We start from the raw sequence: 27069 nt of genomic DNA on the forward strand, positions 1-27069 counted from the left end.
AAGGCAATAGTATGCAGTCCTCGACATAAATACAGTTGTAGTCAGTTGTGACTCTTAAATAGAAATAGAAATAGAACATTTTTTTCCTTATTTGTTTAAATCATTTCGGGGACTATTTTGAAACTCTGTGACTGTCTTAGGCTGTTGATTTTCCTAAATATTGCAATTAAAAAACTAAAAAAACTAAAAAAACAGGAAAAAAAACTAACGGGGAAAAAAACTTGCATTTGCGGAAAAATTTGGAAATACATACTTATGTAGCTGCACACTTCATGTAATCCTTTCCGTGTGATTCAAATTTAAATTGGAAAACCTCCAGGGTACTTTGCCGGACCTTTTCCTTTTTATTTGTTATATCGCCATTCAACAATAGTTTTGTATTTAAATTTGCTTTTAGGCTAAACTTGAGGTGATGGTTTGGGTCCATAGTGGTTTTTTACAATTTGGCAGTGGTCACGAAGAAGGTTTGCGTCCAAGCGGTGGTTTGGCTAGCCACCTGAATGTGGTTTTCGTCTCCTTCAACTTCCGACTACACGCCTTCGGGTACTTGGCTTTGGAAGCTCTAGCAACTGGCCTGGAACAAGACAGCCGTGGCAATTATGGCACTTGGGATCAACTGCTACTGATGGAATGGGTTCAGCAAAATATACACAGCTTTGGAGGAGATCCTAATAAAGTGAGTTTGCTTATGTTTTGTCACTTGAACTCTTTCTTACTCGAGTACGAAGAAGCCAAAAGGAAGGGTTATGATTTTAGCAGTCTATGTATATTTTTGTATTTACGTACAGGGCCGCATTTAGACTTAACAGGGTCCTAAGCTACTTCAGGTTTGGGGCCCCTTTTGTAGTCCGAAATAAGTTTCTCTCTGTAGTGTAAGAGGTAATTTTTATTTTTTCCCCTCTTCACTATGTTTGTCTCTTTCCTTTGATACATACAGCAATGATTTTACTTCTCTTTGTTCGTGTTTTAATGTGTTTTTCCTGCTTTCCTTTCTGGATTGACCTTAAGAGAGGGAATGGTATCAAGAGAGTGATGCAAGACTCCCCTTTAAGTAGAGCATAGAATGTTTCCAATTGAAGGAGGGTCTGGAGGATTTTCCTCCGGAAGAAATTTTGAAAAATAGATATAAAATTCTGCAATTTGAAGCCTTATAAGGTGTAGTTGGAACTGCAAAAATATCATTACAGAAATAGGCAAACTTTTTAAAAGTTATATACGCTTTCGCAAAGTAAGATAATATACAGTAACAATTGCTTCTGATTCGACAAATCAATGACAGCAGGCGACAGAGAGAAAGAGTTGGTTAAGGGGTCACAGTACCTTTCAAACATTTTTCTTAAATTCAAGTAAATTTTATATTTCTTTGAAACCATAGCATGCTATGTCTTAATCAATAATTGCTTTTCAAAATTTAAAAATATTGCCTATTTTTTTTAAATTCAAAAAAATAAGAGGAAAAATTGAGGAAAATTTCAAATTTTTTAAATCTTTAAGGCTTTTTTATTTTTGCACTAATTAATTTTTTTTTTTGCTAAACGATCACTATAATCATCTCTAAAAATCTGTGCATTCATTTGCTTATGAGTTTATTAGAAAATTTTCTGTGATTAATTATGTAAAAAATCAAAGTTTTTTTTGAAAAAAAAAAAATTGGTTTTTAAAGGTTTAACATGGTCTAAACATTTGAGTAATTTATAAAATGCTTATTCAATGCACAGTTTTGTCAAATATGTTTTTCTAATTGCAAAAAGTATTACTTTAAAGCTGTATCTTTAATAGAAAAAAATCCTTAGGGTTTCTAATGACATGAAAACACAAAAAAACCATCATCGAGAAAAAGCAATTTAAAGTTCTTCCTTTGCATAAGAACACATAGCGAGTATGTCCTAAAACCACTCATAACTTTTTAAATATTTGAACTGAAGCATTGAAACTTTTCCCCTGTGTTCAGAATTTTTTGTTTTGAAATAAGCAATAAAAAATTTTTTTTGATCGTTTCATCATTTTTTTGAGGTACTGTAACTAATTAAGAGAAAATACAATGCATTGTTATTTGCACACATCGACTTTCAGTACAACTAGTATTTAATCACTCCTTCAACCCACAGACAAATACAGCAATGAATTAGCGTTGATTGGGGCAAGTGGGACCCCTTTTGAGAATAGTTCGTTTTTGAAAACTTATACATAAGTTACAAAAAAATTTAAACTTATTGTCTTATTTTATCTTGGACAGTATTAGTAAACAAAGGTTCGTCATTATTATCTAAAATAATGCTTTACATGTTCTTGACGATTATATTTTTTAAAAAATTTGATGGGTGTCCCATTTACCCCATAGTAAGGGGTAAGTGACCCCCCCCCCTTTTATTTAAATTTAAAGCATATCTAAAAAAGGGGGTCTTACATAATTAAGTATGTAAATTTTTAGTGTGAATTACTTTCTTGTAATGCACCCATTTATGAGATATTTACTGTCTTTTAAATCTGTATCACGGAAAATTTTAAAACGAAAAACAAAACAATTTCATTTGTGAAATTTATTGAAAGCCTATAGGTATATATTTTACTTTTATATATAAAGGTATGTTTAATGAACTTAATACAGTTGATTAAGATCAATTTTAGTAATTTTTCCAAAACTGTAAGTTGAAGAAGAAATTGGAAAGACTAAATGACCGCGTAAATGTAAAGTTGGCTAAGGAAGATTAATTATTGCTTCATCCTCAGCAATTATTCCAACATCATCTGCACTATGCCAATAAAAAGTGTCAGTATTTCTATTCGTTCTTGCAAATTCAACAGTATTTTTAATTTGTATCATCAACTTCCAACATTAGACCTACTTAAATCTTAATGATTTTCTTTCATGTATGTTTCACAAATACATAATCACCAGCTTCAGCAGTTTTTGTAGCTGAACTATCATTTCCTACTAAGTCATCTTCTTTTTCACCAATACAAATATTTAATCAGAGTTTCTTTTTATTTTGAAATCCCCATTATCATAGGGGGACCCACTTACCCCATAGTGAAGGGACCCACCCACTTACCCCGTAAAGCAAAAATGTACGGGGTAAGTAGAAACTCTTACCCCGTACACTTTTGCGGGAATTTCCGCACAGCCTGGTTGGTGGCTGATCCTGATTCCATCTGAGCTCTGGCAAGTAGTAGGGGAGCCCAAAGTGTTTTTGGGGATTTACTTGAGCGCGTCATATAATCATAGGGGAGATACCTTACATCCTGTCAAGTACCTACACCAAATGCTGATACAAGAATCACTATATATATATATATATATATATATATATATATATATATATATATATATATATATATATATATATATATATATATATATATATATATATATATATATATAATCTGCCGATTTCTATAAGCCGAAGTAATAAAAATCGTCTATCAAGTTTGGAGCGCGCAGTAATCGATTACTGCTGATCACAAAGCTACGCTTCTGTTGATGCATGACCACGGAGAGGTGGCGGGTGACTAGGACAGCTGAAACGGAATACTTCATTGGTTTGTAGGTATGACATGCGAGATTTTTTTTTCCAGCGGTCATATTAATAAAACCCCTGCAAATAATTGTCAGATTTTAGGCTAACACGGCTGGAACATCAAGCTGACCTTCTGTATAAAAATATGACACGCTGGGGTATTTCAATGTGACGTTTTTTTTTTTTTTTTGGTATTTTCAAAAAATTGCTACGAACTTGCATCACTTGCAAATCTTGAATCTTTTGAATAGTGGCATTTTTAAGGTTCACTTAACATCTATGAATATCTGACGCGCTCGAAAAAAAATTCTTTTTCTATTTTCTACCCCTTCAGATAGCCACCTACCACCACGCAAATCGGCAGATTGACATACCTTTGGTTCACTGATAATTTGGAGTATCAAAACTATTAATATCTGACACGCTCGAGTATGTCCATGTAACTGCTTTTTTTTTTTTTACATTTATGAATATCAAAAGACACTTTCCCCACCACTAAAGGAAAACATTATGAAACATTTTCTTCTCATAACCTAAATTACAAACTCTAATTGGTCCCTACGACGTTCAAATGAATCCTCATTTAGCATCATGGGCTCCCCTACCAACAATTAAACCTTTCTCATCAATTAGATATCGTATTTGAACAAGCTTAACTTGTTTACCCGGGCGGTTGATCACGTGACGGTCAACGGCGTCAGGGTTTAGTGACTTGTAATTCAGATTCCAGTTGCTTATCGAACGTTTTTGATGAAATCGCTGTTACTTGAATAGAATGAAGGAGCGAAATCACTCTGATACTCTTCAATACTCTGATTTAAACAGCCAACTTTTTATTGGCTAAAAATAGGACGTGATCTACCCGTCTTGTAATGTGGTTACTCAGGGGACGACCGATGAACCGAATTCAGGCATAGCTGACTAACCGGTGGCTCTATCAGAAAGCTCCTCGCTAGCTGGTTGGCTTATTCAAATTCGACCGGAGCCAGCATTTATGTTTTAAAATCTGAGGTACTATCCGTTTTCGAAAGCAAAGACTAGCTCTCAGGATATATTCCATTTTAAAAAGGGGCGATAGGTTGAGGATGGGCGCTCTTTCCACTCGCACTTGCTGTCTCTGTCTTTTTCGACGCTACTTTGGAAGAACTGCTGAACACGTTATCTTGTACAATTTACTTCCGGGTTTCCCTCCCTATTTTGATAAAATTAGAGCAGACTTGACGCATGCGCTAATTGGCGCTAGGTCTTGGCCAAAGAAAACAGACAGTAGAGTGCAGCTTTGGTTAGTTGAGCTGAGACCTTGACTATGTTTACCTATTTTAGGGGAGTTTAGTGGAAAATAGACGTGTTATTGGCTCGGATTTTAGTTGGAATATATTTAAAAAACCACTAAGAAAATTTCTCAAATCAACTTAATGGCAATTACCCCTCCCTATTTTCCGAACCAGAGGTAAAGATATATTCCATTTTAAAAAGGGACGATAGGTTGAGGATGGGCTCTTTCCTCTCGCACTTGCTGTCTCTGTCTTTTTCGACGCTACTTTGGAAGAACTGCTGAACACGTTATTTTGTACCATTTACTTCCGAGTTTCCCTCCCTATTTTCATAAAATCAGAGCAGACCTGACGCATGCGCAAATTGGCGCTAGGTCTCGGCTAAAGAAAACAGACAGTATAGTGCAGCTCTGGTTAGTTGAGCTGTGACCTTGACAACGTTTACCTGTTTTTAGGGGAGTTTAGTGGAAAATAGACGTGTTATTGGCTCGGATTTTAGTTGGAATATATTTAAAAAACTAATAAGAAAATTTCTCAACTCAACTTAGCGGCAATTACCCCTCCTTATTTTCCGAAACAGAGGTAAACATTGTCAGAGTCGAAGCTCAACTTCTCAGAGCCTCACAATAGAGGTATTGTTTCTTCTTAGGTTACAGCTTTCGGTCCGGACGGAGGGGCAGCCTCCATCTTGTCCCTGATGGGTCGGAACGCTCCATTCCGTAGCGCCTGGCTCTTGGGGCCCGCGCTGCTTTCGAAGCGCACTTTCTTGGATGCCTCGCAGCACAGCGGAAGCCACTTCTCGGAGAAGAGCGGCTGCGGGCCCGATACCAGCTGCCTAAGAAACCTGTCACCCAAAGAAGTCATTAGCTCCTACATCTGGAATGATGACCCCACCTTCCGGATCCGAGATCAGAATGATTTGCCGATTCAAGGGATATTACCAGAGCAACTCATGGTTGTTGACGGTGAGTTGCTTTTTTGAAGGGATTTACAGTGAAACACCGTTTGTACGTTTCTCTTTTATACGTTTTTATCAATTATACGTTTTTAAAATTAGTCCCTGCGAAGTCTAATACACATTAACCTATACCTATTATACGTTTTTTCGTTTGTACGCTTTTTTCATATAGTCCCTTCAAAAACGTATAAACGGTGCTTCACTGTATATTGCATTCTACGAATCACCACTTATTGACTTTTTCCTAGTCATTTGTTCCAAGGGCTTGCCGTGAAAACATCTAAATTGGAGTCAAAACCGTTATTTTAGGCAGTTTTTGGTAACGCTAAGGGAGAAGAGGAGTTAAAGTTCTCTCCCGAATTATTTCCAAAATAGAAGTCAATTTTAGTAATTAAACTTAGATGACTCTAAAGGAATGGAGGGCTCTCTGCGAAAATTTTGTACGTCATTGAACTCTGTAAAATGAATCTCTGGTGGCGTTGGGGGAGGGGGGAGGATGGTGTAATGTCATCCCCCCCCCCTTTGGAAGATATTGAAAACTATAAAATCGCCTGTCAAGGTATTACGAAGTGAAAATTGCGTCTACATTTGAGGGAAGCAATTGCTTGTTTGCTGATATTTTGATAGTTGAAATTTTTATCCAATAACCCAGTGGGTTAAGCCTAAACTCCAGTAGATAGCGTTTCTTCTTGACCACTTTTTCGTTTCTTTACTATCCTAAAATGACAGTAAAACATTTAAGTAACCGGACATTTAAGTTCAGCCTTGTCAGAATAAAGCATTTCCTACTTGTCAAACATTGCCAAAAAATATTATCAAATTATCATGCCGTGGCACGAGTTTCATTGTTGATGACGTCTGGAGTGTTACTCGATCAGTGAATTCGCTATTATGTATATGAGGATTGGAATGTTCAAGCAGTAATTCCAAACTAACTTCAGTGACGTTAGGGATTAGACGGCTCTCCTCCGCAAATGTTTCGACATTGAAGTCAAAACACGACTTTTGGTTTTGTTTGTAAATGGTAGGCACGTGTCTGGGTTTCCATCAGAAAATATTTTTTAAAGCTGAAGTCATTTTCAAGCTATATCACTTCGAAGAAAGCTTTTGAGAAATTAAAAAAAAAAAAAAAAAAAAAAAAAAAAAAAACGAAAATTTTAGCAACCTGTGGAAAGATTACTTCAGGTTAGTTGGCTTTCCCTAAAATTTTTTGGAATTGAGGTTTTAAAAGCACAATTTTAGGCCATCTTTGAAAACTTTATATGAGGGGGATCTAGCGATCTACGTCAGAAAAGTTTCGAAATTAAAATTTAAGAGGCCCATTTTAAGACCATCGTTGGTAGTAGCATTCGGGGAATACGGGGAAGAGGTTCGAGAATCTCCGGATTTTTTGAAATTGAAGTTTTAGAAACATATTTTAGGTTATCTTTGATGAAATTAGAAGATGGTTCTGGGTTCTGGTGCATTACTTCATGGGGGTGCCGGGAGGGTACATGCTACGCCTGTACTCTCTACTGTACACCACTGCTGAAGGATGGAGAGAGTCCTGACCCACGAATTGAGTGATAAGATAAGGACTAAATAAACCGTAATCCCCAAACACTTTAGAATTTTTAACTGCAACATTTATCCTGATCAATAAGTTCTCATGCAACTTTTTAAAGCATGTCAAAAAAAATCATACGTGTTACTATAAACCCAGTTCTTTTGAAGCAAATTACACTGGTGTGCAAAAATTAAGGACGAAGTCGAAAAATTAGCATATCAGCTGAACGAAGAGGCAGAGCGGACAGAAAGACCAATCAGGAGATTAAGTAAGGTGATGTACGGTAGCACATGCGCAGATATGCAGGCAGACGTAATGGGGGAGTGTCTGAGTAGTATAAAGCATGTTGTCGGTGTAAGATCAGTATTTCTGGCAAAGAGATTGCACGCCGTATAGCAGTTAAAATCACACCGAGTTGCTGCCTCAGCGAGAAATGGCGAATAATCAATCTGTTAGACGACATCTGAATGCTTTTACCCGAGGTCGAATCATTGGGAAGTTGGAGGAAGGCCGCAGTGTGACAAGTGTGGCTGCAGAGTTCGGAATTGCTCACAGCATCGTTTCACGACTTTGGAGACAATTTCAAACTACAGGAACAGTTGGGGGGGGGGGGTTCAGTAGTGGTCGTCCACGAGGAACCACACCCGCAGATGACCGGTATATTGTCTTCAGACCAGAAGAAACAGGCGGCAGACAGCGGGAGAAATCGCTAGACACTCGACACAGGCGACTGGACGACCGATATCGCGTTTTACCGTGGCCAGAAGACTGCACGGTGGTAGTCTGTTTGCACGACGCCCTATACGGTGTGTAACCTCTAACGCCTGCCCATCGGAGAAGGCCGTTCTCTGTGGTGCCGGGAACACCGGAATTGAAGAGACAATGAATGGGGACGAGTACTCTTTACAGATGAGAGGAGATTCAGTCTGAGTAGCGATTCTCATCGCATACTCATCTGGAGAGAGCGGGGAAGCCGCAATCATCCCTCGAACATAATTGAAAGGGACATGTATGGAGGTCGCGGTGTTCTCGTTTGGGGAGGCATCATGCTTGGTAGTCGTACAGACCTTCACATCTTCGACGCAGGTTCAGTCAACGGGACCCGTTATTGTAACGAGATTCTTCTTACATATGTGCGTCTTTTTAGAGGAGCTATGGGTCCGCAGTTCCTTTTCATGGACGACAATGTACCATGTCATCGCACAGTAGCTGCCGAACAGCTCTTAGAGAGTGAGGATATTGAACGTATGGATTGGCCGGCACGATCTCCTGATCTCAATCCCATCGAGTATATGGGATTTTCTAGGCAGACGCTTAGCAGCTCGTACCTTACCACCAGTAACGATTCGGGAGCTTCGATTGGCGCTGCAAGACGAATGGGCAGCAATGCCTCAACAAATCATTGACACCCTCATTCTCAGCATGGGCAGACGCTGTGAAACCTGCCTAGCAGTCGGGGGAGATGATATCCCCTACTAAAGACCGGATGTTTCTTGCTGGACACCCATCATAGGGATGTTTCGGCCTTTAGTCGCATTGCGCTCCATGCTACTTTTTCAATAAAGCTTCTTTTTATCCCTCTGATTTCTCTTTTAGTAAGTGTTGCTTACATTACACATGTCATTACGTATTGGGGATCTTACGGTATTAAATGTGTTGATTTGGAAAGCTTTTGTACAAAGTTATATTGAAAAAAACCGTCTCGTCCTTAATTTTTGCACACCAGTGTAGTGTAAAATATCAAGAAACTATTGCAAGCTTTGAAACTTTAACTAATAGGTAATCATTTTTCTTTGCCTCGGTAGAAGGAAGAAATTTAGCAAAACTGCATTCAAGTAACTCATTAAAGCCGAGTTTAATTTTCAGACTTGAAAGCCATGTGGGGGGGGAGGACAAATGAGAAGTTTCATTTACAGAACTATCACGACGTCTCATGAGATGTCTTCTGTCTGTGATAGAAGAATACCTCGCATATCGCGCGGTTCGATCGGCCAAACGTGACTATGAAAAGGGTCAAGAAAAAGATACGGTGAAACGGACAATGATCTGCTAGAAAACTACACGACAGCTCGAAAATACCGAAGGGATCAACGTCAATTATTCTGAGATAGGTCTTGGGGTGCAAAATTCACGAAGTTTCTGATAATGCTCAGACGGAAAGGAGGCAAAGAAAACTCGCTTGTCTCGCTGGGGATGAGTTTTTCTTTGCAGGCAGGGGAAATTACTCTTTTTACAGCAAAGTCTTTCTCAAGCCCAAAATGGTAGAATACGGCCAGTTTCTGGGGATTACATTTCTTTGAGTCAGCATTATGTTCTACGTTGTCAAAATGCTTTGTTTGTGACGGTTTGAGGGGCTGTTTCAAGAAGAGAAAAACTCCCGTTAGTTTTTATCAAAAACGGGGTTAAATAGGAACTAGTACTTAATGTTACAAAACTGAGATTTTGGATAAAGCTTTATACTCTAATGACCGGAATATGTATGGAGCGGATTTTTTTTAGGTTACAACAAGATGATGCTCTTTTCATACCGCAGTTGTGGTTCAATGAGTGATACAGGAAAAAATTAACTGCCTTTTTGACGAAAAACGAATGACCCCTAGCTCTCCCGTTGTGAATCCATTAAATAAATTCGTGTGGTCATTTTTCCCAATACAGTCGAACCTCCATATATCGAACTTCCACATATCGAAATTTTCTATATATCAAAATCCCAGCAAAATTTCTATGTTCATTACATAGAAAAATTGTTTCTATAAGTCGAAAAAATCTCTATATATCGAATTTTTTTTTCGAGACATTCGTAGATTTTTTTTCCACTTCAGACTGTTTGTCTCAGGAAAAATGAAGGTTAAGGGAGAATATTATGTTCACTAAAGGTTGCTACGAAACTCAGAAGGAATCTGGGGGTTGAAAGGTGTGAATATAGGTCGTTGTTCCATTCTAGAGTTCTTAAATTCTCTAAAGTTTATTTCAAATCTAAATTGTAACAAGTAACACTGTAAAATCCGTTTTTAATTTATCCCTTTTGTCTGTTAGTTGTCATTCCTAGTCTTTTTAGCTTCAGTAAAGATCATTCAAGTTAAGTAGATTGCTTTTTACTTTTCTCTCGATTACATTGTCAAAACGAAACTCCACTAATGTTGCGAATCAAGTTAATTGCCAAAGAATGAACGTGCACGACGGTGCAAAAATAATTTTTGTTAATTTTTTAATAATCAACTTTCATTTAATCCGATGCTCGTAAAAATTAGAAATTGGGTTTCATACACGAAAATTAGTTTTATTTTTAGTATTTTAGGAGATTTGTACGATATAATAAGATCGTTTCAATATATCGAAATTTCTATATATCGAATTTTTTCCCGACAATTTGCTATTTCGATATATGGAGGTCCGACTGTATATAAAATCTCTGATTTAATCAGGTTCAAAAGATACGGCAGAAAATGCAGATGGGAACGTACGTGCCTCATGTGATGCACATTACTTAAGGGACTTAATCTTGTTAAGAACGGAAAGGGCAGAATTATTCCAATGCATTTATTGTATTTTACCTCAAAATTTCCTACTTTAGTGTTTCATGCGAAACATTTTTGTATGATTCATTTTCTGTTACTATAGTAAAAGTTAGAAATTGTATGAGAACTTATTAATCACGGTGGATCAATAAAAACTTGTTCTTTTTCAAAAGTTTTATCAAAATAAACATATTTCGAAGGGGAACAAAACCTAGTTATCCCCATTGGCTACGTCCTTGATCCTTGCCATCAGGGCTTAACTACAACCCAAATTCAAAAAAAATAGAATACTTTTATTTGGGGGGGGGGGGAAGCTTCATATAACAAAATATAAGAGTAAAGTAGATATTTAAAGGAACGTGCCGACTTTCATAGACGTTAAAGTGTACATAAGAGTTTATGTAAACGAAATAAAAATTATCTTAGAATTATCCAAAAGTATATAGTGATGATATTTAATATTGAGTCAAAAAATTAGAATATTAAAAGTAAAATGGGAAAAAACATTTTCTAACGAAACAATATCAATATTTTGTCGCGTCATTATTTGCAAGAATCACATCTTTAATCCTTTCAGATATTAATTCCAACAGCTGTTCATGTCCAAGGCTATACTGATTAGGGTTTCTAATCCCGCGCCCATCTCAGGCCTCGGGATTGTAAGGAGCCGATCCCGGGATCCCGTGGGATTGGCGTTATTCTTCTAAAAGTTAAATTTTTATGCCAAATAGAAAAAATTGTGCTTTTTAGGAAGAATTGCTTTTGTTACATGAACTAGTCGTTAGCTCGAATGCCGTACACCAATTGCAAAGTACTACAAAGTTACATCTCAAAATCTCAATTAGCGACTATCTTCGGTACGCAAAAGTATACTAAATTATTAAATAAAAACAAAAAACCCGACTGCGTAAAAATCAAAAAAACTAAAAAGAAAATGTCTAAGCCTAGTAGTTTAGAATGTTATTAAGTACTACTGAATAACTGCACCATCCTTATATATTATTTCTGTAGCCTGTTTTTGGTTTCTACGCGAGATTTTCCTCAATTCTTGATCGATTTCTTTGATTTACACCTTATTTTAAAGCTTATCGTGCAGGCTACTGACGAAAAATAGACCCACGGTCTAAAAATTGTTTTTTCGGGCAAAAAAAACCTGTTTTAAAGAACCAGAATGAGGTTTTCGGTTAAATTTATAACTTTAACTTGCACTGCTACCGACAGAGCTGAATAGCTTGATCGGCAGAGCATTCGACTGGTAACCGGGAGAATGCGTGTTCGGGCCCACGTCCGGACAATCTGCATCAAAAAATTAGAATTAATATCGCGCATTACATAAACAATGAATAACAAATATGAGGAAATACATTAGGTAGAAACGCTCCTAGCTGTTATGAAAACTTGATGCAACACGGAGCTAAATTGATACTCGATTGTAAGGTTTTTTTTTTTTTTTTAAGCTTCGGCTCCGGGAAGAAAATTAAAGCATAATGTAAGCGAAAATATAAGTATCAGGTTTAAGATTTCAGACTACGTTGGAATTGTTTTTTGTTCAGTAAAATATAATGAATCGTATGATGAAATATAGATTCTTCTAATGAGTTTTTGACTCTTTGTACAAATAAAAAAAAAAAAAATACTACCTCAATTTAAAGGGTAATATATATATTTTTCTTCTTTTTGCAAAAAAACAAATAGCGTATCACATTTTTACTACATTTGAAAAGCTACGCTTAAAAAAGAACTTAGTTCAAATTATTTCGTATTTTAACCGTGCTGTTAAATGATGAACACGTGCTGCCATCTAAGTTATAACTGTTCAAACAGCCTGCGATAACAAATTGTAAAAAAAAAAATTTCAAAAATAAAAACACTTCTCGGCAAGAAAAAAAATTTTAAATTACCTGTTTATTTTTTTTTCGATAGAGCGTTCGGCTATAAACTGTCTGAACTTCGGGCCAGTTCGGGCTGTCCAACATAATAGCAAATTTACAGTAAAATTACGCATTGCATGTACTTATACAAAAAATAACACACGTAATAAAATAAATGCAGTGGGAATGCCGTTTGGTGTTTCGACTCCTTTATGCAGGCTACAGTTATCTTTTAGATAAGTTGACTGCTAATCGAAAGGTTTTCTTCCCTTTTTTTTAAGCTTTGACTCCGTCCAGACCACTGAGCATAATGCAAGCATAAAAAAATATTAGATTTACCGCAAGGAAATCCTTTTTCTGCAGAAAAACATTTTCATTGTATGCTGAAATATAGATTTTTCTAATAGCAGTGTTCGAACTTTAGTACAAATGAAAAAATACTACACCAAATTAAAACTACGAGTTTCAACCAGTAAATCTTTAATTATTTATTCGAACACGATATAAAACATTAAAATTATTATCAACTTTATTAATAAGAAATCATTTTCTACTCTTCTGCTTTCGGCTGAAAAAAAAACATTTTGTCTACGTTCGAAAAATTACACTTAAAAAACGGGCTCAGTTCAACTGGATTTGGTTTTGAATTTTAAGTGTTCGGTTAAAAGAAAAACAAGTGCGGGCTTTTAAGCCGTACAGGTTAAAGAAGCCTGCTATGGGAAATTGTTGAATATTCAAAAATAAAAACACTTATTTTTTCAACCGAATTTATTACATCTCAAGTATGTTTCAATCGCTACGGGAGATCTTCCTCATTCTTTAATTAAATTCCATGTTTTACGAATAATTTTAAATCGTATCGTGCTGGCTAATGACAAAATATAGACGCATGATCTTATTATATTTTTTTCGGCGAAAAACTTTTTTACTGTGTTTTATTACGCAATCCTTCAATGAATAGCATTCGAAAAGGAAGGCACAGTTGCTAGGTTTGTTGGAGCGTCGTACTGTTAATCAGAATGGCGCCAGTTCGAATCCGTGCCACTAAATATCTCTTTAATGTTTCTTTTTTTTCCGTCAGATGCTCACATGGGCGGACTGTATTTGCCACAACCTGTTTTTTCACATGCAAAATTACTGATTTTTCACGTGTCACTCAGCCACAATTTTAATTATATTAATATTTGCATTGAAAATACGTGCAACCAAAAGGGGAGCGATGATCAAATTATCACAACGTTGTATTTAACGAGGTTTTGTTACTGATGTCTTCAAATTACATGCCTTCTCTTGTACGCTTACTTTTTTCTGTTTACTTTTTTCGGTTTTTCTTCATAATATTCTTTCTTTGAAATTTTTAAAGAGCGAAATGCTTTATGAAACGATTCGAAGTACAGTGCGGAGTTCCGCACGGGTCGACTAGTTGTAATAGTTTTATAATCGTACACAGGTAAGACAAACCATAAATTCAAAAGCAGAATAGAAAGATCAGCAGTCGGGGCCCATTTCTTTCTAAATCAAGGAACCCCGTAAAATTTGAATGGAGCCCGACTGTTGATCCTTCTATTTTGCTTTTGAATTTATGATTTGTCTTACCTGTGTACGATTATAAAACTATTTCAGTGGTGTAGTTATTCAGTAGTACTTAATAACATTCTAAACTATTGGGCTTAAACTTTTTTTTTTTTTAGTTTTTTTGGTTTTTACACTGTCGGGTTTTTTGTTTTTATTTAATAATTTGTTTTTACTTTTTAGTTAATTTTCATTGACTTAGTTACTAAGATTATAAGACGGTACATTTCGCAATCTTGTCATTTCATTGAGAGTTTGTATCGTGAGGTTTATTAAGTAACATGCGGTGGTTTAAACTGCTGATAATTAGATCCTCTAGAGACTTAACTCGGCTTAAAGCTACATGTGCTTGACCTTCAACAAAAATGGGCGAACTTAAGTCAACCACAGTACAGCTATATAAACAACCTGTATAACTCATGCTGACACGAGCTAGGAAACGTCGCCAGTCATATCTTTCTCGCAAAACTAAGAAAGCCAGTCAAGAAAGTACACATCGCAAAACTCAGTCTCCTGAATCAGGACAAAAACTAATGCAACATGTTAGAGATGAAAATCGAATTAGTAGACGTTCTTTCTTTTGGTGCTTATTGCACAGGTTTATTTTGATGAGGACTACAATCTAAATGTCTTGCCTCGATCGAAATGAATCTTTTTGTCAAAAAAAGTTGAGGCACAAAGTTTAAACATTTTCTTTTGATGAAAAAACGTCATAAAGGGAGTTTTTACTCAAAATAGCTGTGTCAATAATTTATTTTTATTATTATTTGATGAACATTAGAAAATCCATATTAAGTACGCAGTTGACTACTGTGTAGGTAGATCAATCAAACAGTATAGAACCTGTTGTCAATCTGCCATGGCCGACTATTGGAAATGCATAAGAATTCAGTACTCAGTGGTCGGCCACCCCTCTAAAAATAATTGAGTCTAAGGTGGAGTTTATTTTTTAATTGAAACGTTGTTATACAATCCATTAAAACATAATTAAAAGCAAATTTACAGTAGAACAAAAAAAGGGGGGTACTTAACATTTAAGGATGATGTGTCTTCTTAACAAATAAAAATAAGCAGAACCGTAAACTAGGATGATGGGCACAGCATTTAAAATAAAATGACTCGTTACTACTTAATAAAAAGTACCCATAACTTCACTGATATTGGATGATAATTGGGGATAGGAGTATAGGAATGGGGGAGTGCATCATATTTGATTTTGAGTCATACACATAATATTTATAAGCAGTTTTATGTCCTTGTAACCGACTACTGGAGCACTTACCCCATTTCAAATACAGATTCTTCACTGAATAAAATACTTTCTCCTTCTTACTTCATCCAGATGAGCTTTTCTTTGCTCTAAGAGAGATGGGTACGTCTCTGCTTTATGTTGATCTTTGGTTTTTACTTCGAGGACTCACAATTGCAACTGCAGTTTATGCAATCGTCCAAATGTAGTTGGCTTGGACATGATAACTAGGTACAAATTCTTTCCAACACTTATGGATGTAAGAGGCATTTTTAAAACGGTCATTTTGAAAGATTCATTTTAATTTGCGTTCATCTCTACCAGTTGTTGCAAGCGTTCTACGTCATTTATTTCGGTTATTTTTTTTAATTGGTCGGTTCTTCTATATTCTTTTACCATTTCCGAGAACGTAGATAGTAAATAGTGCTTTTAATCCACGATTAACTGTTTTTTCTAACTTTAAACATTGATACAATAAGCAACTTTCTTATTTCTGATTTTAGTCTATAAGACTCATTTTTAGCAAAAGAATAGCGTGAAAATTTTCCGGGAACCAAGCTTTATACCTGTCGCAACCAACGCAGTTAACAGGAATGCAAATATCTTTTCTACTTTTTAAATTCACATTAAATGAATTGATTATTCTAATTTTTTAACCCATATAAAAAATCCACATAATTTTCAAATGTGTTAACTACCCTTAAATTAAATGAAGCAATTAGCCAACGTTTTGAAGCACAAAAATTGCAAATTACTGCATACATGTGTTTCGGCGTTATAGGGAACAACTTTTTCAATGCAAAGCAGTGTGAGCGTCTGGATGAAAAGTCATCCGAGGAAAGCCAAATAATACATATTGTTTTAACAATAAGCCCCTTAAATTGTTAAAGTAATACCTTTAAGGTAGTTGAAATTTTTTTAATCATTCATTAATAACATGTTTTACTTTGTTTTATTGGCATACATTCATTTTACCCGACGCACTGGCAAGTTTTGCTTATTCTATTTTTTTTTTAAATTTGGGTTTTAATTCTTATTGACGTTGAAGTACTGAGAATTCATAAATTCACCACTTATATATATGTTTGTGTTTCTCGAAAAATGCATCAATTTAGCAAGTATAGTGACTTTGATTTCAGGAGAGATTCTGCCATTTTCTCCAATAGAAGCGGCTCTACACAAAAACATCAAGGACATTCCATTGCTGATAGGTAAATATGCGTTTGATTCCTAAATGACAAACTACGGAAATCTCATCCTTATAAGAGTTAAATGGTCTGCGGAATATTTACTGTATAGCTAGTGAGAAATTATAGTTATTTTATAAAGCGGGCAACAAAAAACTTGGAAGTCCTTAATTTATGAAAAGAAATAAAAAGTATAAGGTAAAGTTGTGTGACCAGTGAATGAGCGCTCTAGCACAACTTCGTCTTCAGAATTTTGTAATATCATTAAAAACTGTAATATTTGATATGACCTTAAAAATATTTGTGTTTGATTTACATTAGTTAATGGATTAATGGAGTTCTTCTGTGTTTCAAAGAGTTCGCTATAGTCGGGTATGATATGCCCTAAATTGGTCGCTTATTTATTCAGTATCTAAATAGTATTTGTATCCACTGCAGTATTCACTCATTTTCTATTTTCAAAATGAAGAAAGTACTTAAGCAGTATTGTTACCAAAGTAAGTTGAATTCCTACTGTTGAAGATGAATATTGTTACAAAGGCAAAAGTTGTTATCCAAGGATGGATCCATATTCTGGTTTTCGGGGGGGGGGGGGGGGGATCGGAGGGGGGTATTAAAGTATGAGAATAAAAATTTTAAGAGGGAGGGTCATACAGGTAGTGCAATGTAAGTGCAATATTTAGATATAATTCGAGGAAATTAGTGCTCTAATACTTAAATCATTTCTCGAAGTTAAAGTACTTTATGCGCAGTTTTAGGCATCTTTGGTAGAGTTTAGGGGGTCATGACCCCCACGATCCACCCGCTGGAACCGTGCTTGCTGCACCTGATATTAAAAGTGTTTTTTTTTTTTTTTTTTTTTGCGAATTTTCCAATTATTTACTTTTGCAACTTTTTTTTTTTTTCTTTCGTGGAAAAGTTTTACTCAATAAAGTCTAAAGGTAAAAGTAAAGAATTAGCAAATGTATTTTTGTTGAATTCGTAACAATATAACAGCGGCAGCTAATTAAAAAATTCCATTGAATAATAAATGTCCAAGCAGCCTATAAGAAAAATCGCAATTGATCACTTCTAACACTAGGAACTGACTCGTTTTTTCTTTTTTTTTAAAATCTATTTATTTTTAGTGCATTTTGTGAGAAGAGTAGGCAACAATATAATTCAAATTTCTTTCTAACAGGTACAAGTGCTCAAGCTGTCGATTTTTGGCCTGGACCCGATGATCTTCATTCATGGACGTGGACACAGTATCGGAAATACGTTACCACAAGTTTAGATAGTTTTGATCCACAGGCCAATGGACTTGTTAGTCTGCGATCTTTACAAATCTACAATTCATCTTTGCAAAATTTAGGCACGTTCATTTCAACAGTTTGAGTTTAAATCTAGTGCTCTTCGAATTATGTAACACAAGGTTTTTCAAGTAAAATCGTGGTTCAATCAGTTGTGCAAGAAAAAAACCTTTGAAATGTCAGTTGTCAAAAAAGATGGTTCTTGTCAATAGTAATTTTGTGGCGATTAAAATAATCAGCAAATTAGTAATTATAGTCGAAGAGCTCAGGGCCGTCAGACGTAATTTAATTTCTGAGTAACAAAATGTGTGATATATAATGGGTTAGTATGCACTTTGAACATAACTCATACCTGCTAGCTTGGACCGACGGCCAATTTACAAGTACCAGGTGTTGAATGTACGCAAAAACAATTTTACCTATTTTCCGAATGCTGTTTTTTATATATGTTTTACAGAACATCGTCAAAATCAATATAGCCTGACGCTTCCCTTCGGCCGTAATTTCTGCCAGACGCTCTAAAGCTTGCAAAAAATAGCGTAACTTAACCTACTCCATGTCAAGTGACCTAGTACTCCCCCCCCCCCCCCCGACCATCTCCGATTTGGATGAAATTTTATAGAGGTGTTGACATGCCTTTGAAACCAATTATGCAAGTTTTTAGCTTCAAAGATCCAATTCCTGAGGATCTAGGATCCCTTAAATAAAGGGCTCCAAAATGGCGGAGCAGCTTTGTGAAACGAATTGCCATATCTAGGCTAAGCTTTCAAAAAAAAAAAAAAATATATGACACTGGATCCTTAAATTTTCAGGAGCTTAAAGTACTTTAGGTTGTTAATACGTCGCATTTTTTGTTTTTTTTTTTTTTTTTTGTTTGTGAGTTGAGGCTCATTATCACGCATATAAACTCTTGACAAAACGAGGTGGGGAAACGTTTTTCTATATTTTCGGTTGTAATAAATCTTGAAAAATAGTAATAATAATAATGATGATGAATCAAAAGCTCGCGCTACGTAGTTCTATTGTCAAAATACTTGTTTTTGATGGGTTACTGTTATGGAGGGTAAATAAAAATTTTGTAAAAAATATCTTCTTCCAAAGTAGCTGTCAAAATCCTTCGCAGTTAAAATAGCCTGTTTTCAATTGGTTTCAGCTCAGATTTGCCCCCTTTAATTTTCTTTTAAATAACACCAATGAAAAAAATTGATTTTTCTTCCCATCAGAATGTTTTCTTCCATACTTCCAGTTTTTCAACTAGCAACTCCACCAAAGTATCACGCCAAGTATTGAGGGATCGCAGTAAACCAATGCAATTCTGCTTTCACGTCAATCACCATCAGTTATACATTGTAGAACGATATTTTCTAGTAAACGAGTTTTTCAAACTCATTTTGTATCCTTGTATAAGAGAACATCAACGAAAAAAAAAACACATTCTGATGGGGGAAAAATATGTTCTTTCTCACGGTGCTATCGAAATGGAGGGAAATTTGAACTACTACAGGCTATTTGCAATGAGAAGGACTTTAATAGCTACGTTGGATGACCAGTGGGGTAGGCAAGGCGAAGAAGGTCCATGGCTTCCGGACCCTCCCCGTAATGAGTTAAAAAATTCGAAAATTATACTATTTATTTTTTTTCAAAAATAGCTTTTTTATTCGTATAGTATGAGAACTCGAATTTGGTTAAATATACAATTTCATACATGTTTCCTACCCCTCGTATTATGAAAAAAAAAATCGAATTAGAAAACTTTTTTTTTTTGTTTAAAAACTTTTTATATGATTTCACAAAAAGTCGATGGAACGGCATATTACACATACAGCGTAGTTCCAGATAATACGCAAAGCCATAGCATGACCTGATTCCTTTTGCTGCAAAAGGGTTGGTGGAAAATGACCAAAAACCAGAACTGTTAAGAATGTTAGAGGATTATAAGCAAAATTCGATTTGAGGACATCTGCTATAGAGCTGGAAACCCTTTTTTTTTTTAAAAAAAATATTGGATCCCCTCCGAAACAAAATTCTTACTATGCCAATGTTAATGACAATATCTTTTACAAAATTAATATTTACCCTCTGCAACTGTAACCCATCAAAAGCAAGTATTGTAGACAATAGAATTATGAAGTACAAGTTTTGAATTTTTTTCTAGAATTTATAGCAACCAAAAATCCAGGAAAACATTTCCCCATTGCGTTTTATCAAGAGTTTATATGGTGTGCTACAGAAAAGCTAATAAGCCTAAACTCATAAAAGTACTAGAACACCAATTAGCTGAAAAGTAATCTAAAGTACTTTCAGCTAATAAGCTTTTAGAGAGGGCTCCAGTCTACTAATTTTTTTGCAAACTAAGCCTAAACACAGCATTTCGTTTGACAAAGCTGCTCTGCCATTTCGAAGCTCTTTATTTAAGAGGCCCTAGCATTGTGATCTTGGAAGCTGAAAATTAGCATATTTTGGTTTCAAAGGCACGTCTATACCTCTATAGAACTTCATCCAATCATATTTGGGTGGAGAGCTCTCTGTCTCTTGTGGTGGAATACGTAAAGTGACGCTATTTTTGCGAGCTTTGAAGCATGTAGCAGAAGTTACGGGAATCGGGAAGTGTCTGGAAATATTGATTATTGGCAATGTTCTGTAAAACATACATAAAAATCAGCACTCAGGAAATAAGTCATGTTTCGATTGTTTTTCATGTTTGTTCGTTTCGATTGTTTGTTCAACACCTGATGCCTGCAAATCTGTCGTCGACCCAAGCTAGTAGGTATGCGTGTGTTCAAAGTGCATAATTAGTAAATTCTATCTTTTTTGATTCATAGAAAATCAGCATAACGTCTGGCCGCTTTGTACTCTTGGAGTAATTGCATAGACATCTTCGTAAAATAAAGATCAAGATTAGAAATCGCCACTTGGCGTCTAAATAAATAGAAGCAGAGACTAAAAATATCAGTATCATACGCCACCCGGTCACCACATTCTCAAGCATAACCTGTAATCAAATGTTAGTCTTTAATTAGTCTTCATTTAAAGTGATAAATGTATTTTAGTGTCAATTTAAGTTTTTTTGTTCATTGAAAATGTGGCGACTAGAAAAAAGTGTGGCAACTGATAAATTGACTTCTACTCACCACTGGTGAGCAGAAAATTTCCCCATTCTTAGTCTTTTCTGTAAAAGCGGATCCCCCCCCCCCCCCCAAAAAAAAAAAAAAAACACCATACAACATCTAGCATCCAGTCCCTGGCATTAATTAAAATTTTTACAGCTTGAGTTCAAGTTATATTTTTCGCAATCGTAAACTGCCTATCGCAACCATAATTGCGAAAAATATCATTTGAATTCAAGACGTCAAAATTCAAATGAATGCTAGGGGCTGGATGCTAAAGGTTATGTGCTAGATGCTGTTCTTGTCTAAAGAGGATTGTGTAAATACAAGAGCGTCAAGTATAAATAAAATCGTTTTCGGGGAACATTGATGCTACCAGCTACCACCCAGGAGGATCACCCGCGCGCGGAGACTGGTGAACTTCAAAAGTGACCCGTAACGCCGACTTTAATCAAGTGAGGTCAACTAGCAATTCGTGATTGCTCAAGAGAAAAAAAACCATGAGCGTTGACTTTTCAAAACCTTAAGAGGGCACATTAAAACAATCAAAATCAATGAAGATTCATGACTGTAATCAGTAGAGTCCCGAAAACTCGACCACATCCTAACAAGCATTGCTAGGGTTACATAAGTGTTGCATGCTGGCGTATAAACGATAAATCAATACTGGTTTTAGCACATCAATAAAATTTCACAATTTAGAAGCAAATCTTTCATACAGTAAAACCTGTAAAGTTGACCACCTGTCTAATCTAAGTTGATCACTTTTTCCGGTACAGAATTGGTCCTATCATATTAATCAATCTCTATAAGTTGATCACCTGCTTAAATTAACCACTAAAGTAGTGCACTACAACTGGTCAACTTACGCATGTTTCACTGTGCTTGAACTGTACGCTATTAATTTCGACTGCAAAACACAACCAGTAACATCATAATATGAAAAACCTTTACGGATATTTTAGTAACTGAACTTAAAAGTAGCATAAGTAAAATCCTAATTTTCTCAAAACCTGTTTGAGTTGTGCCACTATTGTCTCCGATGAATGAAATGTCAATAATTGGTGACATCTCAAAGAATTCCTTTGCTCGTAAACCTTTACCCAAAATTTGTAAATTTCATGAGAAAAGGAATAATGGGTAAAAGAAAAATCTAAGATTAAAAAATTAAACTACAAGAAGTTCAAAAGAGTGTAATGGTGTCATTTAAAATATGCAAAATACATGTTCAACAAAAATGGTATAATACATATTAATTGCTACAATTGGGTGAATTACACAGTTTTATATTTAACATAGTTGCGACGAATATTTTATGTTTTTATTAGGCTATTGCGATTAAGCACGTGCATGGAGTTTGTAATATACTTTTTAAAAATGCAAAAATTTGTATTTTTATTATTAGTTCTTTTGGGAAAAAGAACTTTTTAATTACTTTAGATCTTAACAATATTATCTAGCGTAAAACTGGAGTGTTTTTTTTTTTTTTTTTTTTTTTTTTTTTTTTTTTTTTTTTTTTACAGCTAGTGTTTATTTTTAAGCATATTCCAGGTTCCCTTTCTTCAAGAGCTATAGAAAGACTCGTGTTAAATCTCAAACTGGTGATTATAGCTGGCACATTAAAACGGATGTGAAGATAACGAACGCGGGAGTGGATGTATAGTTCTTTTCTTGTTCTTTTTCGTATGTCTAACTAAAGTTTTTCTCTTTTTAGGAGAAGAACTTACTCCAGAACTAGTATATACAACCATGGTGAGTGATATACGTCAAACCTGCCCCATTAACCATTTTACGGAGTTGTATTCTGCAATTTCAACGTCACCGGTTTTCCGATACATCGTTACATCCAGACCTTCTGCCCCGGTAAAATATATATGTATATATATTTAATAATCAAATATCATTTTTATAATAGGGCTAAATAAGTTTGGTATTTATTGAGGTATTTTAGGGGAGGATCAAGGTAAGTAAAGGTTCCTGGAGTAATCTAGGGTGTCATGTTCAATGCCTATTTCTCTTATACTAGGATGAGTCATTAGTTTTGGAATAAGTAATATGCTGTAATTCTTCAACAATTCCTTGATAACTTTAGAACTCTAGTATTCAAAGTACAGGCCATTATGTTCAACGTCTTAAACCATCTTTCAACCATTTTTTTTTTAATACCACGGTAATATCATTTTATTATGATTTTTATGATGATAAACACAACCATTATAATCAAAACCGTACCTGAGGTTGTTTTAGTGGGTTTTGAGTCCAAACTCCTCCGAAATCATACAAAACGGTACTTCAACGTGTTATAGTGATACCTTTATATTTTTGCTTCGACATTCTTCTAATGCGGGACACTCGCCGAAAAAGATTTCTGAGTACAACTTTGATCATTACAGTTAATATTGATGTTATAATAGCCATCTTGTTTCAGTAAGTGGTCACCCATGCCTTCACCTTTAGCACAGCGTATATGAGGGTGGTTCGGAGAGTAAGTTCCATCTTCTATCTATACATATAATAAAATAAGATGTTTGTGTGTGTGTGTGTGTGTGTGTGGCGCGCATCCCGGGAAAACGGTAAGGCCTAGAAAGATGAAATTTGGTATACAGGTGTAGTTTTTGCTGAAGTTGTGCACCTCGGGCTTCGATTTTTGATATTTTAATTAGAAAAAAAGTTATTTAATGTTTTATGCGTTTTTTTGCACTTTTTAGTACTTTTTACCTCACAGACCCCGAACCAATCGCACCACACAAATATTTTTTGTACTATAGTGTAGTAAATTTAATTTTAAATAGGATGAATGAAAAAAATTTGAAGATAGAGCAATTTTTGTATTTTTTATAAATTTTTGAAAAAACCTTTATTTCGCATTTTTTTCTGGGTTTAGTTTTTTTCGAAACCCATCCTGCAAAAAGTATTGAGCCCTCAATTCCAAAATTTTAGTTGGTAATAGCAAAAACATTCCGCCCCCTTCAGAAGAAAAAAGTTTTTAAAAATACGCAAAAGTCTTTTTAATACAATTTTTTAAATGCAGAACACGACGCGACCTGTAAGCATTGCCGGCTGAGTTCCGCACTTCCTAATCACGTGACCTAACTGAAATCGTTTGCTTTCTCTTCACTTTTTTTTTCCAACGTTCAAAGATTTCATATCTTTATTTTCCCAACTTCTTTTTTTTTTTTTTTCCTGGACGTTTTGCTATATTTATGGGTACTTAGAGCCTTTTTTTTGCGTGCAATTTTAAGTAAATAAATAAAGCCTGCGGTATTTTGCATGATTTTTGTAGGGATTGGTGGTTAGGTTTGGTAGATAGAGAGATGATATTAAGTGAGCAAAAAATGTTTTTTTTTTTTTTTTTATATAGAAAAGGATTTTTAATTACTATCAGAGGTAGATATGCATGGATCGTATAGATAGATAGATAGAGAGAAAGAGGGACTATATATGGACATATATAGAGGTGGATACAGTAGATGGACAGTAAGAAATAGAGGAATTTCAACGGGGGATCAATGACCCCCCCCCCCACACACACACAAACACACACCATGACTTTGAAAAAACAATGCTTTCTCATAAAAGTGGAAGTGCTTTTTGTTATTTTCCGACAAAATTTGCATGAAGAGTCCCTTTGTGCCTCCCCCCCCCCTTTAAAATATTACAAAGGACATAACGGGAGATAGATCTAGAAAATACTTTATTCAACACAAAATTTATTTAAGCAGCCGCCGAAGAGGCCAACATTGGCGTAAAAAAGGCGAATGATAATATTGATATAGAGTAAAATATTGATATAGAATCGCTAAATTGTCTAATCAGCGCCGAAGGCGGCAACCCTGGCGCAAAAAGGCGGACCAGCTGGTCGCCGCAGGCGGCTAGTTTTGAAATAAACGAGCTGATGTGTGCATCACATGACTTCCTTTTACTCCAATTTAAAGATAATAGTGCCTCGGAGTAAGCAAAAAAAGTTTAAATACTTTCATTCCAAGTCTGTTGCGAACCGAAGCAAAGAAAACGTTTTATACAGATAAATTTTCCCAATATTGGCAGTTTTAATGTGATTCAATGGTTAACTCTCTTAATGTGGCCAAATGGAAACCAGATTTTTAAAAAAAACCCGCCTAATTCGTCGCCAAGTTGGTGACAAAACTTGGCGACCAAAAGCTTGGCGATATATTGCTAAGTGTTTGCCAAATTATAGCACCGCTTGAGTTTACATTGAAATTAACAATGATTTTACCCCCATAAAGGTGCAAAAGACCCCCTTTGGAACACCCGAATGCAACCGAAAGAGAAGGTTCACAACTGGACCCCACTTGGAGTCTATGTGCCAAATTTCAACTTTCTAGGACGTGCCGTTCTTGAGTTATGCGAGATACATACACACATGCACACATACATACGTACATACGGACGTCACGAGAAAACTCGTCGTAATTAGCTCAGGGATCGTCAAAATGGATTCTTCAGGTGTCTAGACGTTCTTAGGCATGTATCCACGTGTGGTCGGGTTGAAAAAAAAAAAAAATCAATATTCATTCGGGGGCGAGCAAAATGGAAATTTAGGCCGATTTTTGAGTGAAAACTTTTTCGCGAATATAATACTTCCTTTTTTTGTAAAAGGAAGTAAAAAGGAAAAAGTACAGATAAAGCAAAGAAATTTATTGCAGAAACACCTACCACCCGTACGCTATTTTTCGACATTGCTCCCGTGATTTTCCAAGCTTTTATCATAACGTGGTACAAGTTTTTAGGAAACCTATTCATATGATGTTGACACCACTGTAGACAATCATGAGGACACTTACCGGGCTTTGGTTAGGACATTTTTGACCATTCTCCGCTCAGTCCCGACTTCGCTCCCAGCAACTTTCATTTGTTTCAGCATCTTAATTCTTTTCTTGGTGGTCGGCGGTATAAAAGCGATGATGAGCTCAAAGAACATGTTACCCCATAGTCGACTACACAGGCGGCAACATTCTGCAAAGAGGGTTCACAAAAGCTTGTACCAAGCTCTGGCTAATGCCTGGAAAATCATGGGAGCTATGTCGAAAAATACTGTGAAGGTGATGAGATTTTAGTGCAATAAATTTCTTTGCTCTATCTGTACTTGTTCTTTTTTTTTTTTTTTTCAAAATGGAGCTTACTTTCCGAACGCCCCTTGCATTTCTTGTTGCCTCGGTTGCGTTACGACTTGACTCTCTCTCTCAAAAAGCGAAACTTCTGCAGTTAACTTAGTTTGGCTGCTCATTTTTATTACGTCCACTTGACATATACCGTGTTCAGTGGCCGCTGCTTATATGAATCACGTTTGTTCCAAACAGTTTTGATTCCATAAAGCGGCTGATTCCATAAAGCGTCTAATTCAATAAAGCTGGACTTATTCTGTGTTTGACAATTTGATTCATTAAAGTGGTTCATTCAATTAACCACTGATTCAATTAACCGGCGTACACTGCATCAGAACTCAATGATACTGAGTGGTAAGCAAGCTAAATACCGTTTTTTTTTATTAATTATCTTCCACACTTCGCGCCCATGCGCACACATTAGTACTTTGCAAAAATTCACTGTGTGTTCAAGTCACCCAAACTTATGACTCATCCAAGCATAATTGCCGAATCATATTGCATGGTGAAAGTTTTCTTGAGTCTGATTATTCTGGACAAAATTTCTAAAATTTCATTTTGAAATGAGGCAGTGAGAAGCAAAGGGATGCAAGTGGCAAAATTAAAAATTTGGAGCTAACCAATGCATATGGTAGGTGAACCTCTCCTCTGTCTTAGGGCAAGATATAGTACTAGTAGTCCTGGTAGGTGCTGCTGTGCAGCATGGTTTAGAAAAAAAAATTCAATGAAAGCCTACCTAGGAGCTTATATTTAAAGTTGTTTTATTCAAAACTTGAAAATGTCCACTTATATCCCTTTGCTTCTCATTTCTTCAAATGTGTTCAAGTCTGCGGCACCTGGTTTTATCAATG

General features: G+C 35.6%; 1 protein-coding gene across 1 annotated transcript in view; it reads left to right on the forward strand.

Annotated features, from left to right (window-relative positions):
* The first annotated feature begins 412 nt into the window (after nt 1–412).
* Nucleotides 413–27069, forward strand: part of LOC129231638 (cholinesterase 1-like) — a 30686-nt gene continuing 4029 nt past the window's right edge. Inside the window, exons 1-4 of the mRNA XM_054866002.1 lie at nt 413–676; nt 5442–5757; nt 16646–16717; nt 17874–17998. Coding sequence (XP_054721977.1) covers nt 413–676; nt 5442–5757; nt 16646–16717; nt 17874–17998 — 777 coding nt within the window. The remainder of the gene's footprint in view (nt 677–5441; nt 5758–16645; nt 16718–17873; nt 17999–27069) is intronic.

Source organism: Uloborus diversus, chromosome 10 (genome assembly GCF_026930045.1).
Source record: "Uloborus diversus isolate 005 chromosome 10, Udiv.v.3.1, whole genome shotgun sequence".
Taxonomy (NCBI): Eukaryota; Metazoa; Arthropoda; class Arachnida; order Araneae; family Uloboridae; genus Uloborus; species Uloborus diversus.